Raw genomic sequence first — 15,293 nt, forward strand, 5'->3', positions numbered from 1 at the left:
ACACACACGGCAGCTCAGCTTACATTTGTCCTGCTTACTTACTGTGTCCTGCCTTTCTTTGGGCAACTAAAAGCAATCTATTTAGAATTTAGAAGAGTTGGACGGGACCGTGGCTGTCTTCTAGTCCAACTCCCTGCTCCTGTTACTATGAAGAGGGTGAGAGAGGGAGGGAGAGAGAAGGAGGGAGGGAGGGAGAAAGGGAGAGAGAGAGACAGAGGAGAGGGGGAGAGAGAGAGAGAGACGGGAAGGGGGGAGAGAAAAAGTGAGGGAAGAGAAAGACACAGAGGAAGAGACAGAGAGAGAGAGGAGAGGAAGAGAGAGAGAGATCAGTTTAATGCCAATCCAGAAAAAAGAAACTCCTGGGATGTTATTTTTTCCAAGTGTATAAACTTAAATAAGTGGCACAGAAGAAGCAAAGCCGGCTCTGGGTTTCCCTGCACAAACTTGTGCATAGTTCATTCTCCCTTTCTCCACGGGGCCACCTGGAGTCCATTAACACCCACCAAATCATTACTGTTTTGTTATGAGAACCAGCCGCCCACTCTGGGACATCTGCTCCGGGTGTCTTTTTTGGGGGGGAAAGCACAAGAACCCACGATGCTTGGCAGGCCATTCCCTCCACCTTTGCATTCCAATACACACACACACACACATACACACCCATTCTTTGTCAAGCTGCAAGCGAAGAGGAATAACGGTGAACGTTGACAGGAAGGGCCCAAAGTGACCCACATGCTTCTGAGGGGCACCGACACCAGGGAGTCTCCCAGTTCCCAATTTAGCCCCCTGTACTCTTGCTGTGGAAAAGGACACTGTGCTGTTGCTCTTATGACCCAGCAGGGACCAGCAGAGCTGGCAGCAGATTCGGACAGTGAGGAGGTTTGGGAGGAAGATGGGTCAGTCCTGGAGTCTGGGGAAGGCTCTGATGAGGGCTCTGTATCAGAGGCAGAGGGGGCCAGGGCCATTTGACAGTTATCAGCTGCCTTCAGAGTCAGACATCAGTGGGGCAGAAGAACAGCTGGAACCTGTTCCCAGTGTGCACATGCGCAGAGATGCCAAAGGAAGGGAACAGCTAAAGAACAGGGGTCGACTTGGGAGGAAGGCCACAGGTGGACGGTGAATGGCCCCTCCCAGAGGAAATAAAAATGGAACGAAAGGGGAGTGGAGTTTGCAGGAGACAATTAGTTCACTTAATTGGTTCCTGACTCACCGAGACTCCTGGCTAAGTTTTGCAGCTATCGGCCTGTCAGCTCTCCAAGCCAGATAAGGTCTGTGACTGAAAATCCTCCCTCAAAAGACTTTGCTGGATGTGAATGAATTCACAGTCAATTCATAAAAGGTTTTTTTTTGCCGGGATGAGGAGTTTGCTTCAGGCTCTTGGGAAGCCTGGGTCAGAACAGTTGCCACTATTACTTTGTGTTGGTACTGCCAGGCGGAAAGGGGCGAACGAAAGCTTTCCTATGTTAACTTAACTAACTTTCCTATTGTAGGCAAACGGGGCATAAGAAGAAGCTGAACGCTTACATCGAGTTCTCCGAACTGCTAGACCTGGGACCCTTCATGGAAGACAAAGGTAGGCAGAGCTGGGACGGGCACGTTTCCATCCGTTCGGGGTCCTGTTCCCTGCGTTGGGGGGGTCAGGGCTTTTCTCCCACCTGGAAGCCTAGAATATCATGGGGAGGAGCATTGCTGCCCATGGCTGGCAGAAAAAACAAGGATTGGGGTGGTGATGGGGAGCCTCGCTGTTCCCCAAGCTTTGAGCGCCACCTTCTGCTGTTTCAGCCAGCGTCTTCGTCTACGAGCTCAGCGCCATCCTCATCCACCGTGGGGTCAGCGCCTACTCGGGCCATTACATCGCCCACGTGAAGGACCCCCAAACGGGGGAGTGGTACCGATTTAACGACGAAGAGATCGAGAAGATGGAAAGCAAGAAACTGCAGCTGGGAGCGGAGGAGGACTTGGGTAAATGGAGTCACCTCTTCTTGGACCAAACTCGGGGGGCGGGGACACCGCTCAGCCTGTAGGTTGGCGCCAGGCCCCCTTCTCCAACTTGGCCTCGGCCAAGAGTGTCTCTGGTTCCGGGCGGCAGGGGGGTGGGGGGGAGAGAGAAGCGGAGCAGGAGAACAAAGGTCCACAGCACTTGCCTTCTTCCTCCCCCCCCTTTCTTTCCCCTCCTCCAGAACCTTCTAAATCTCAGTCTCGGAAGCCCAAGTGCGGGAAGGGGATTTACCGCTCCCGGAACGCCTACATGTTGGTGTATCGGTTGCAGTCGCGGGAGAAGTCCCTGGCTGTTGAACTCCCAGGTGAGGCTTCCCGCGTGTCCCCACTCTCGGCCCTTTCCTCCCAACCCGTCCATCAACGACACGTTCCCGTCCCAGATGCACATGAGGGTTAGAAACTGCCGCACTTTGCCTGGTTGAAAATTCAGAATTGTGATGTGCTTGGGGAGGGTGGGGGGGTTGGAAGAAGCCTTCTTCTGCCAGCCCCTGCCTGAGGAAGGGCTTGGGGGAGGCTTCCTCCCTTAGTGCTGCCTTTGAGTCGCTGGGGTGGGATGGAGTGGAGGATCCCTTGGTCAGGGAAGAGGAGGCCTCTTCAATGTGTGTGTAGGTGTGTAGAGGCTCCCCGGGCCAGGGAGGAGGAGGAAGAGGCCTCTTCGGTGTGTGTGTGTGTCTGTGTGTGTGTGTGTGTGTCTCCCTGGGCCAAGGAGGAGGTGGTCTTTGGGCGTGGCTGCTGCCTCCTGCTGCCATCCCTCTCCTCGGCTTCTCCCCGCCTTAGCTTTCCTGCAGGAGCTGGTGGATGAGGACAACAGCCGGTTTGAGGAGTGGTGCCACGAAATGGCCGAGATGCGGAAGCAGAGCGTGGCGCGGGGCAAGGTCAAGCACGAAGAGGTGAAGGAGCTCTACCAGAAGTTGCCTGCCAAAGCTGGTCTGTAAGACCTTCCAATTACGTGTCTCTTCTTTGTAGGGCGGCTCTGGGCCAAGGCAGAAGGGCAGGGGAAGGGTCTGCTCTGGCCTTCCCCCTGGGGTTGGAAAGCTTCCTACATACGATGCTAGGTACAGCCCCACCCCTCTCCATCTCCCAAGAGAGCCAACCCCAGCATGGCATACTCCCTGGGGTAGGGGGGGGGGGGCGGGACGTCCATATTTACTGTCTCCAACCTTGGCAACTTTTAAGACTTTTGGACTTCAACTCCCAGAATTTCTCAGCCAGCAAACCTTCTACTCTGGGAGTTGAAGTCAAGACTGAAAGTTGCCAGAGAAATTCTGGGAGCTGAAGTCCACAAGCCTTAAAAGTTGCCAAGGTTGGAGACCCCCTGCCTTTTGATATCTATTTAAAGGCCCCTCGCTTTGGCGGTCATCATCCGAGCTCGGCCAGCAGGGCATGGGAGATTGGCGCAGAGACTCTCCTGTTGCCGTGGGGAAGGAGGGCCAGGGGCCTTGGTCTTCTGACTTGCTGCCGCCTCCCCCCCTAATACCCACAGGGCAGAGGGCAGGAACAGGACAGAAGCTGACCAGCTGTTGCATAGTCGGGAACGGATGTGGCGGGGGTGGTGGTGGTTGATTGGTGGTTTGAAGGGGAGTGGGGAAGATGCACGATCTTAAAACTGTGCGCTGTGGTTGGTGTTGGAGGCGGAGAAGGCAGAGGGAGCTGGGAGTGCTGACGCTCTGGCCCTCTGCGCCCACCCTCAGGCTGCCCCTACGACTTTGTCTCCCTGGAATGGCTGCAGCAGTGGCTGGACGAATCAACACCCCCCAAAGCCATCGACAACACGAGCTGTTTGTGCTCCCACGGCAAGCTGCACCCAGATAAGATCTCCACCGTCAAGCGAGTCTCGGAGGACGTGGCCGACTACTTCTACAAGCGATACGGAGGAGGACCCAGGCTGACAGGTTTGTGGGGTGGGGGGTGGGAGCCCTTCCTGGACCAGGCCAGCTTCAACCCTGGCCCCCTCCTCTTCCTCCTCCTTTTCGGTCTGATCCCCTCGTGAAGGAAAGGCAAGGAATACCAGGCAGATGGAGCTGCTTATGCGCTTGCAGGGAAGGGAAGGGAGCCTTCCCGCTCTGCAGGAGGTGCGATCTCTCACCGTTGCAAAGTTGGCATTGCACCTCTGCTGGTGCGTTGCCACATTTGTCAAGTTTCCTCCCTCTTCCCCCTCGCACCTTCCCCAGCATGTTTCCGGAGATGCGAGGTGCGACCCGAGGAATCCCCATTGGCAGAAAGTGGGTGCCCGCCTACGACAGCTCAGGGAAATCTCCCTTCACCTTCTTCCTCCCCGTGTGGGAGCTCTCGGCTGGGTCTCTTCTGTAGGGTGGGCAGTGGGATGGTAAAGGCTCCCCCTTGCTGAATAGCCGAGGAGGGGGGAGGTGTCCCTGGATGATAGGATGGATGGGTGGCTGGATGGCTACCTGCTGCCTGCCTGCCTGCCTGCCTGCCTGGATGATTGGATAATTGGATAAATGATTGGATGGGTGGGTGGGTTCCTGCCTACTGCCTGCCTGGATGATTGGATAATTGGATGAATGATAGGATAGATGGCTGGCTGGCTGGCTCCCTGCCTACCTGCCTGCCTGCCTGCCTGGATGATTGGATAATTGGATAAATGATTGGGTGGGTGGGTGGGTGGGTGGCTTCCTGCCTACCTGCTGCCTGCCAGGATGATTGGATAATTGGATGAATGATAGGATGGATGGGTGGCTGCCTGGCTGTCTACCTGCCTGCCTGCCTGGATGATTGGATAATTGGATGAATGATTGGATGGATGGGTGGGTGGGTGGGTGGGTGGCTTCCTGCCTACCTGCTGCCCGCCTGCCTGGATGATTGGATAATTGGATGGATGGATGGTTCCCTGCCTACCTGCTGCCTGCCTGCCTGGATGATTGGATAATTGGATGGATGGATGGTTCCCTGCCTACCTGCTGCCTGCCTGCCTGGATGATTGGATAATTGGATGAATGATTGGATAGATGGGTGGGTGGCTTCCTGCCTGGATGCCTTTCATCCTCCTTCCTCTTCCTCCCTCAGTGAAAGCCCTCTGCAAGGACTGCGTGGTGGAGAGATGCCGGGTGCTGCGGCTGAAAAGTCGGCTAAGCGAGGACTACAAAGCCGTCTGCAACCTCCTCAAAGCAGCCGTCAAGGGGTGAGCAGCTCCCGCCGAGAAGAGAGGGAATTCGGGAGTTGGGCGGGCAAGAGGTGGAGGTCCCCAATTCTGCCGCTCTCTCCCCACCTCTCGCCCCGCAGGAGCGATGGGTTTTGGGTAGGAAAGTCCTCCCTACGGAGCTGGCGCCAGCTGGCCCTGGAGCAGCTGGACGACTCGGACGAGGACACCGAGCCAAGCAACGGCAAGATGAACGGCGACGCCAAGGAGAGAGGTAGCCCCCTCCCTACCCCAGTCACCCCCAATCTCCCTTAGCCAAGGCAGGCCTGGCCTCCGCATACGGCCCCCAAGGTTGGGTCTCCCTGGGCCAGCACCTGTTTTCAGCCTCAAAGGTTGTCAGGATGACTTGAGGGATTCAGCCTTAACCCTGATCATCCTGGTTTGAGCTGGGGACAAACCTGAACCAAACTCTGCTTCCCTGGTTAAAGACTCTATGGAAGCCCTGCTGGTGACAAAGCCCCTGGGCCTGCAGACTGGCCGTTATCCTCTGCTTTCAGGGGAAGGGAGAGTCTGAGGGAGGGAGGAGGCAAGGAAGGAAATGAGAGGGAGAGGAAGGAAGGGGAGGGTAGCAAAGGAAGGAAGGAAGGGGGAGGACAAGAAAGGAAGGAAGGAAGGGGGAGGACAAAAGGGACGAGGAAGGAAGGAAAAGGGGAAGGAAGGAAAAAGGGAAGGAAGGAAATGGGAGGACAAGAAAGAAGGGGAGGAAGGAAGCAAAGGGGAGGAAGGAAGAGAAAGGACAAAGAAGGGAAGGAGAGGAAGGAAAGGGAGGACAAAAGGGAAGGGGAAGGACAAAAAGGAAAGAAAAGAGAGGACAATAGAAGGGAACGGGAGGAAGGAAGGGGAAGGACAAGAAAGGAAGGAAAAAGGAGGACAAAAGACGGGAAGGGGAGGAAGGAAGGAAGGAGGAGGACAAAGAAGGGGAGGATAAGGAAGGAAGGGGAGAAGAAGCCAAAGGAAGATGAAAAAGGGGAGAAAAGGAAGGAAGGCTCCAGGGCAAATGCTCCACAGAGAGTTGAGAGTGCAGCCAGCCTGCCTCTGTTCTGTGGAGGGAGGGCCACTCAGCCCCATCTTGTCGTTCCCCTCTGCCAGGTTGTGAGAGGGTCTCTGACTTGTTCCCCCACCCCACCTTTCTCCTTGCTTTTTCTCCTCCACAGAGGAGCCCAGTGCAGAGAAAGGAGGAGAAGAAGAGGAGCTGAAGTTCAACGAGGACATTGTCTGCCCCCACGGTGAGCGGGGGCGGGGGGGCAACGATCGGACCCTCACTTGGTTCTAGCAGCCGCAAGGCATTCCCTCCCCCCCTCCCTCCCTCCCTCCCTCCCTCCCTCGGGAGCCGTTCCTGCAACTGGCTTCCCCAGGAGAATTGCTTGTTCCACTGTTCCTCCCAAGCCTGGCCAGGCGCATGTGGTGGGAATCCAGCCGTTGACCTCTTTCAAAATCCAGGAAGCGCCGAGATCTCGCTTGGTCCTCCTGGTCAGGCTGACACCGGCGTCTCAAGGACACTCGCTCACCTTGACTGGAGACACATTTGCAGCTGTGTGGTGTTGGGGAGAGACACACCTCCCACCAGGCCCTCCTAATTCCACTCTCAGCCGAACTGGAGATCAGGTGGAGGTGGCCCCAGCGGGGATCATACCCCAAAGCTTTTCTTCTTTCCCTCTACCTCCCTCCCTCCTTCCGTTTTTGTATTTACTTATTTTCTTCTTCACTCTGATGGATTTTTGGGGTGAGATTCAAGCAAACTCAAGGTTCCATATTTACACCAAAATAGATTCCCTCTTCCACATTTTATTTTCACTGTAATAGTTCCACATATGTCATCTTCTTTTATTGAGTTGTGATCTGCCCAGTATTTTTCGGACTATAAGGTGCACTAAGATTTTGAAGATGCAAATTTAAAAAAAAAAGTTTTTGCACTATGCAGGACTCCCCAAAACGGCCCTTTTTTCCCAAAAATGCATCCATTTTTTGTCAAAAAAGGGCATGTATAGCCTTTAGGAGGCTTGTAGAGTGCTTGGGGGGGGGGCAAAAACGAGCGAAAAACGGCCCATTTTTTTGCTCATTTCTGCCCACCCCACCCCCAGGAGCACTCTATAAGCCTCCTAAAGGCTAGGCACAGCCATTTTGGTGAAGGGGCGGGGTTTCAGGAGGCCAAAAATCCAAAAATCTTGGCTAAGAGCCAAGGTGGCGCAGTGGTTAAATGCAGCACTGCAGGCTACTGCTAGATCAGGTCAGCGGTTCAAATCTCACCGGCTCAGGGTTGACTCAGCCTTCCATCCTTCCGAGGTGGGTAAAATGAGGACCCAGATTGTTGGGGGCAATATGCTGACTCTCTGTAAACCGCTTAGAGAGGCCTGAAAGGCCTATGAAGCGGTATATAAGTCTACTGCTATTGCTATTGCTATTGTATTCAGTGTATAAGACGCACCCAGATTTTCACCCTCTTTTGAGGGAAAAAGGTGCATCTTATACTCCGAAAAATATGGTACTTATTTTCTTCTTCACTCTGATGGATTTTCGGGTTGGGATCCAAGCAAGCTCAAGGTTCCATACTTACACAAAAATAGATTCCCTCCTCCACATTTTATTGTGGTCATAATAGTTCCACATATGTCATCTTCTTTTATTGGGTTGCGATCCGCCCAGTTACTTGTTCCTATATGTTTGTGGAGGAAAACCTGCCTATTGCTCGTCCGGGTTCCTTTGCCTCCCCCCCCCCCACCCAAAAAAAACCCCTGTGGCCCCTAGTATGGTGGACCTAGAGTAAGGAGGAGGGGAGAAACTTCCCATCTGTGCAGTTGCCGAAAAAGAGGCCTTGGCAACCTTTGAGCAAGCAGGGTTAGTGCATCACCGGAGGGAGAAGAGCAGGGCGTATCGTTTGGGGTATTTGCTCTGCTCTTTTTAGAGGCTAATTTAAAAATAAAGATTTTGGAAGAACAAGTGAGGTCCTGAAGCAGGAGGGAAGGAAGGAAAAGGGAGGGCAAAAGAAGGAAAGGGAGGAAGGACAGGGAGGAGCCCTTCTAGATAGAGCTTCCATTGGCTTAAGTCATGGTTGTCCCAAAGGTTTTTTTATGTTTTTTATTTTATTTTATCAATTTCATATATACATTCACAATTATATGATCTCATAACTGTTATTAATAATATGTATTTATAACAATTTTTCCCTACAGTTGACAATATACTTGAAGATTGCTTTTTTAACATCCCATAGATCCATCTTATCTTACAATGGTCCTACTTCTTCTTCCCTCCCTCCCTCTTTCCTTCCCTCGTTTCTACTCTCCTACTCCCCTTCCTTCCCTCCCTCCTTCTCTCCTTCCCTCCTTCCTTCCCTCCTTTCTTCCTTCCCTCCTTTCTTTTCTCCTCCTCTCCTTCCTTTCCCCCTTCCTTTCCTCCTCCTCTCCTTCCTTTCCCCCTTCCTTTCCTCCTTCCTTCCCCCTTCCTTCTCTCCTACATTCCCTCCTTCCTTCCCTCCTTCCTTCCCTCCTTTCTTCTCTCCTTCTCTCCTTGCTTCCCTCCCTCCTACCCCCCTTTCTTCTCTTTCTTCTCTCCTTCCTTCCTTCCTCCTCTCCTTTCCCTTCTCTCCTTCCCCTTCCTCCCCTTTACCCTTCCCCTCTTCTTCCCATTCCTCCCCTCTTTCCTACTCTTACATTCACTCCCATTCTTCCTCTGCCTTTCCCTTTCTCCTATTCCTCTCCTTTCTCCTCTCCTTCCTATCTTTCCTTCTACTCCTCCCTCCATCCACTCTATCCATTGTTGTGTTTACATATTCTCCTCTTCAGGGGATGACCTGGTTCTCTTCTTTTTTTTTCCTTATTTGAAAGTTATATAAAAAAGGCAAGATTTACAAAATACAAGATACAAAAATAGATAAAGCTCTTTACATATTTTCATCTCCCATAGCTCTTTTTTTTTTCAGGAAGCAAACTGGACTTTCTTGTTCAATTTCTTTTGAAGACATTTCACTTCTGATCCAAGAAGCTTCTTTAGCTCTGACAGGACGCTGGGGAACGGAAGGATTGATCCTCCTTGCAGACAGCTGGTCATTTGCATCCTTTTAGAGGGTCGTTGAGGCCACTTGGAGGTTTACCTGTGTCCTCAGGATCACCTGAGTGGTGCAAATGGTTCCTGTAATTTTTCCCCCCTCTGAAAATCCCTTCTTACTCCCCCACCATTCCAAGGGTCTTCATCTCAAATTGTGTAGCTAAAAAGTCTAGAGATTCTCAAGTCCTCCAGGTCACAGTTGTCCCAAAGGTGCTTTTTCCCCCCACGTCTCATCTGCTTCTTAATTTCAATTCTGCCAGAGCTGAAGAAGCTTCTTGGATGAGGAGGGAAACTTCTTCCAAAGGTGGGGGGGGGGGGAACAGCCAAGAAACTCCAGTTGCCTCCTGAAAAAAACAAACAAAAGAAGAAGCACCTTTGGGCTTCCCTTGGCCTGGGGTTGAGCTGGTTGTCATGTGCCCCGGAGGCCATTTGGGGCCTCGGGAGGAGTTTGCGTCGTGCCAGGACACGACGCAGGCACAGGGGTGCGCACCTCTGGCCGCCTCTGCCAGCGTATCGTGTCCTCGGGGAGCTTAGGTAGGTGTTTCTCTGGATCTAATCCCTCTTTTCTGCTACTGCAGAGCAGGAACCAGCCGAGCGGCAGAAGCAAAGCAAGTCTCCCCCCCCCCATCGGCTTAATTGCCGGCTGCCTCCTTTGTAATTGGCCTGTAACCTTAGCGACAGCTCTGCAAGGAGTTGGATGGCAACGGGACTCCTCCAGATGTTCCCTTTGCAGCGAGCGGAGGCCTTTTGGTGTGCACGCTCTGCTCTGAAGGAGCGACCAGGAGGGGGGCTCCCAATTTAGGAGGAGGGAAGGAGCCAGCCCGTGTGTGTGTGTGTGTGTATGTGTGTGTGTGTGTGTGAACAGCTCTCTTGGTGCACCTACTACCTGTAAAGTTTGGGAGTGGGTCCCTTTTGCTGGGAATGAGGGGCTCTTTGGAGGAGCCAACTGCTGCAGGAGGGAGGGGGACAGGACAGCGGTGCAACATTCAGGCGGCATTTCCGTCCTGTTTCCCCCCTCCCCCCCCCAATGGCAAAGCTGGCAACTTGTGCATCTGAATGATGGCATCCAAAAAGGAATGCTTGGTGGTGGTGCCGAAGGTGTTGGGCACCACCTTTTCCTCCCCGTGGCAAAACCACTCCCATTTTATGGTCCGTTCCAATGTCCTCCATGAGGACAGAGAAGGAAGGGGTCTTGAGCCGCGGTGGTGGCAGTGGTTAGAGTGCAGTACTGCAGACTACTTCTGCTGACTGGCAGTTCAAATCCAGTGACGTGCGGTGAGGTTTATGGCTGGTGAGGCACTGACGTCATCACAATTTTTTTATTCAAATGCCTTTGTAATACAGGGGATTTTAATAAAAGGATCCGCGCCGTTTTGTCCCGTCCTTGCGCATTTTGAAAGGGTGGCAGGCAAGAGCGTATCGCCGAGGACCATATGCGGTGACCACCAGTGGCCAACAACAACAACAAAAAAGATTTGTGTTGGGGGGAGCAAGGAGCCGAGGAGTTCCTTGTTGTGATTTCCACAAGGGACGACAGTCCCTCCGAGAGGGGGAGGAGAGAGAGAGAGATGATGATGATGACGACAATTAAGTATCAAAAACCTTTTGAGTTTGACAATATAATATGTTATCCAAAATTATAAATAATCTTATTTTCAGATGCATTTTTTTTGCCATCTGTTATTTACTTTTAAAAAATCATACTTGCTTCCAATTTGTGCCTTCTGGCAAACTACAGTTTTCTTGGCAAGAGATCTAGCTTGCCATTGCTTTCCTCACAGGTTTGAGAAAGTTTCTTTCTTTCTTTCTTTCTTTCTTTCTTTCTTTCTTTCTTTCTTTCTTTCTTTTCTCTTCCTTTCTTTCCCCCTGATTTGTTTCCCTCTCTTTTCTCTCTCTCTCATTCTCTCCCTTCAGCTCTCTTTCATTTCTCTCTCCCTCTCCCCTTCTCTCTCTAATTTGTTTCCCTCTCTTTTCCCTCTCTCCCATTCTCTCCTTCCAGCTCTCTTTCATTTCTCTCCCTCTCTCTTTCTCCCCTTTTCTCTTTCTTGCGTGTGCAAGCAAAATACCCCAGGATCACGGTGATGGGGACATCAACTCCTTCTGCTGCGCTGCGGAGAAGAGCCACGCTGTGCAGGAGACTCCTCAGTGCTAGGCTCCGGTCAGTGCGAGCCATTCCCTTCCTTCCTGAGTCAACATGAAGGGCACCGCGGCTCGCGCTGACCTGAGCCTGGCGCTGAGGAGTCTCCTGCACAGCGTGGCTCTTCTCCGCAGTGCAGCGGAAAGGGGTTGATGTCCCTGCCGCCGTGATCCTGGGGTATTTTGCTTGCACGCGCAAGAAAGAGATGAAAGAGAAAAGGGGAGAAAGAAAGAGATATAGAGAGAAATGAAAGAGAGCTGGAAGGAGAGAATGGGAGAGAGGGATTTTTTATTTTTTATTTTATTTTATTAGAATTTATAGGCCGCCCTTTTCCCTGAGGGGACTCAGGGCGGCGTACATAAAATAGGGAAGGGAGGGTACAAGACAATAAACACAAAACAATACATAAAAGTAAAATAGTAAACAACATTCATTCATCATTCGGGTGGGGACATATTATCTTTGTCCCCAGGCCTGACCGGATAGCCAGGTCTTGAGGGCTGTGCGGAAGGTCTGGACGGTGGTGAGGGTACGAATCTCCACGGGGAGATCGTTCCAAAGGGTCGGAGCTACTACTGAAAAGGCTCTCCTCCGTGTGGTTGCCAGTTGACACTGACTGGCAGATGGAACTCGGAGGAGGCCTAAAAGAGAGGGAAACAAATTAGAGAAGAAAGGGAGAGAGAAATGAAAGAAAGCTGAAGGGAGAGAAAGAGAGAGAGAGAGACAAGAGAGGGAAACAAATCAGCGCTAAAAGCCACCCCCGTCCTCCCTCCCTTCCTCTCCACAACCTTCCCCCAAAAGCTTTTTCCCAAATAATATCAGCAGCCATTTCATCTCCGCCAAAGTAGATACCTACACACACGTGTGCGCCCCCCCCCACACACACACATGCATACCAAACAATAAAATAAAATAAAAAACGGCAGAAATGGAGAAAGAAGTGAGCCCTCCAGAAAATAAAAGAAGCAGGAAGCTGGCTCATCCTGTAAAAAGGGAAATCAATGAAGAGATGGAGGTACATCTCTGCGCTCCCCCTTATTTTCACTGTATTGCAAGCAAGGGAAGAGGGGTAGCTGCGATGTGGTTGAGTCACAGGAAGAATGAGCGCCCTCTACTATGAGGCCAGAGAACTGCGTGCCTCACCTACCTCAGGGCTTTTAAGGCTTTTAAGCCTTGCTTAACTCTATTCGAGCGATCATAAAATGCCTAAAAAGTCAGACTAGATGAGGCACGCAGTTCTCCTGCCTCACAGTAGAGGGCGCTTTTTAGAGGCTTTTTTAAACAGGCAAGTCATTCACGGTGAGGCAGCAGCTAGCTAGCCTCACCTCAGCTCTCGCCTTTTCCCTTTTACATTTTTTTTTTCCATTTCATTTCATTTATTGAATTTCTAGGCCGAAGGACTCCGGGCGGCTTACAGAAATGAAAAATATTAAAAAAGAATTAAAACAATAAGACACAACAAATTAAGAAGAAGCAGAACATGCACCCAATCAAAGGGGGGCTGGACCTCAATCAAGAGGTCAACAGCCCCAGGCCTGCCGGAAAAGCCAGGTTTTAATAGCTTTACGGAAAGCCATGAGAGTGGGTAGGGCCCGGATCTCTGGGGGTAGCTCATTCCATAGGGCCGGAGCGGCAACAGAGAAGGCCCTACTCCGAGGCGTCGCCAGCCGGCATTGTCCCGCTGAAGGCACCCGGAGAAGGCCCATCCTGTGCGATCTTATTGGTCTTAGGGAGGTATGCGGCAGAAGACGGTCTCGCAGGTATCCGGGTCCTAGGCCATGTAGGGCTTTAAAGGTAATAACCAGCACCTTGAATCGTTTCGTTTCATTCATGATCATCATTTCATGATGAGAGCGGTGAGGCTGTGCCTCACTTGCCTCACCTGACTGCACGTCACTGTTCAAATCTCACCAGGCTGAAGGTTGACTCAGCCTTCCATCCTTCCGAGGTGGGTAACTGCTTAAATAGGGCTGTAAAGCACCATGAAGTGGTATATATGTTTATGGCTACAAGAGCCATGATGGCACAGTGGTTGCCATGCAGTATTGCAGGCTAATTTTGCCGACTGCCAGCAGTTTGATCCTGACTGGCTCAACCTTCCCTCCTTCCGAGGTGGGTAAAATGAGGAGCCAGATTGTTGGGGGCAATGAGGCTGATTCTGTAAACCCCTTAGAGAGGGCTGGACAGCACTGCGAAGCGGTATATAAGTTAAGTGCTATTGTGGGACAGGCCTGTATGGGCGCACTTCCCCGGCAGGGAAGCTCTCCTACTCTGGGGTCCTTGCGCTGTTGGCAGGCAAGCCAAAGGGCTACCGGAGTCGCTGGGGTGGGGGGGGTTCAGGATCTGCCCCTCAGCCATCCGGACAGCATCTCTTCCGCTTCCGTCCGCAGGCAACCTTTGCATCTTGGAGAACGAGAGGCGCGTGGTCTGCAGGGACGCCTGGGAGAAGCTTCAGCGCTACTTCCGGAACGCCCCAGAGTTCCCCAGCAGCAGAGACTCCTGCTCCCAGTGCAAGGTGCGGGGTGGGTGGGGTGGGGGCTTTGGAGGGGAGGGAGCACGGAGGAAGTCGCGTGAGCAGCTTCAGGAGGCCTCTGCATTGCACCCAAGATGGAGACTGGCTATGGAGTTAGGACTGAAACCTCACTCCAGGAAGGCATTTGGGGGAGGGTGGGTGTCTTCCTTGAGGCCTAGAGGGTGTCAGTTTCCTTCCAGCCTTTGGACTCAGCAAGATTGCAACTTCAGTGTTGTGGCCTGCCAGCAGAGCTGGCAGCAGATGTGGACAGTGAGGAGGTTGGGGAGGAACATGGGCCAGTCCTGGAGTCTGGGGAAGGCTCTGATGAGGGCTCTGTGTCGGAGGCAGAGATGGAGCCAGAGGCCTCTGACAGTTCTCAGCTGCCTTCGGAATCAGACATCAGTGAGGCAGAAGAACAGTTGGAGCCTGTTCCCAGTGTGTGCATGCGCAGAGTTGCCAGGCGAAGGGAACAGCTAAAGAACAGGGGTCGCCTTGGGAGTAAGGCCCAGGTGGATGATGAATGGCCCCTCCCAGAGGAAATAAAAGAGGAGCAACAGGGGAGTGGAGTTTGCAGGAGACAATTAGTTCACTTCATTGGCTTGTGACTCCGAGACTCCTGGCCAAGTTCTGCAGATATCGGCCTGGCAGCTCTCCAAGCCAGATAAGGTCTGTGACTGTAAATCCTCCCTCAAAAGACTTTGGTGGAAGTGAATGAGCAGAATTTACAGTCAGTTAATAAAAGAGTTTTTTGTCGGGACCAGGAGTTTGTTTCATACTCTCAGGAAGCCTCAGTCAGAACATTCAGCCCCTTCCGCTGTTGTTGCTTTGCCCGGTGGAGTAGGCCACTCCTGGAAGGCTCAACCCCCACCTCCTAAAAACAGGCAGACCCTCACTCCTTCCAGGAAGGGGCCCCCCGTGACCAGCGCTTGCCTTTCTACAGATTCTGGAGCGGGAAGGGGAGGAGAACGAAGCCCTGCACAAGATGATGGCCAGTGAGCAGAAAGCCAGCCTGCCCCACCTCTTCCAGGACAAGACACGGCCCTGTCTCAGCAGCTGGCCTGAGGTGTGGGGGAGACTGGGGATATGAGGGGAAGCAAGGCTCTGGCCAAGATGTTTCGCTGGAGAGGGAGGGCTGCCCATTTAAGTGAGGAAACCAGCCCCGTAAATCAGCAGCTGCAATAAAAGATTCAGCTGGGCTTTGCAAGCAACAGAATTGGCCCAATTGTGTGTGTCTACACACAGGTGCCGTGCAGCCTAGAGCAGTGTTTCTCAACCTTGGCAACTTGAAGATGTCCGGACTTCAACTCCCAGAATTCGCTGGCTGGGGAATTCTGGGAGTTGAAGTCCGGACATCTTCAAGTTGCCAAGGTTGAGAAACACTGGCCTAGAGGTCCTGTGTGGTCCTTTGGGAACAGGAGGGTGAGGCAGGATCTCCCCGGAGTCCT

The 15,293-nt window shown here is 52.5% G+C and overlaps 1 protein-coding gene across 1 annotated transcript in view; it reads left to right on the top strand.

Moving 5' to 3' along the window:
• USP48 (ubiquitin specific peptidase 48) overlaps window positions 1-15,293 on the top strand; it is a 33,454-nt gene that overhangs the window by 9,807 nt on the left and 8,354 nt on the right. The window contains 10 exon segments of the mRNA XM_087702089.1: window positions 1,491-1,573; window positions 1,783-1,962; window positions 2,181-2,303; window positions 2,776-2,925; window positions 3,690-3,890; window positions 5,023-5,137; window positions 5,239-5,369; window positions 6,310-6,381; window positions 13,727-13,851; window positions 14,789-14,911. Of these exon segments, the coding sequence (XP_087558215.1) occupies window positions 1,491-1,573; window positions 1,783-1,962; window positions 2,181-2,303; window positions 2,776-2,925; window positions 3,690-3,890; window positions 5,023-5,137; window positions 5,239-5,369; window positions 6,310-6,381; window positions 13,727-13,851; window positions 14,789-14,911 (1,303 nt within the window).

The sequence above is a fragment of the Thamnophis sirtalis genome, unplaced genomic scaffold (genome assembly GCF_051295495.1).
Source record: "Thamnophis sirtalis isolate CommonGarterSnake01/CBP01778 unplaced genomic scaffold, rThaSir2_p1.2 scaffold_15, whole genome shotgun sequence".
Classification (NCBI taxonomy): domain Eukaryota; kingdom Metazoa; phylum Chordata; class Lepidosauria; order Squamata; family Natricidae; genus Thamnophis; species Thamnophis sirtalis.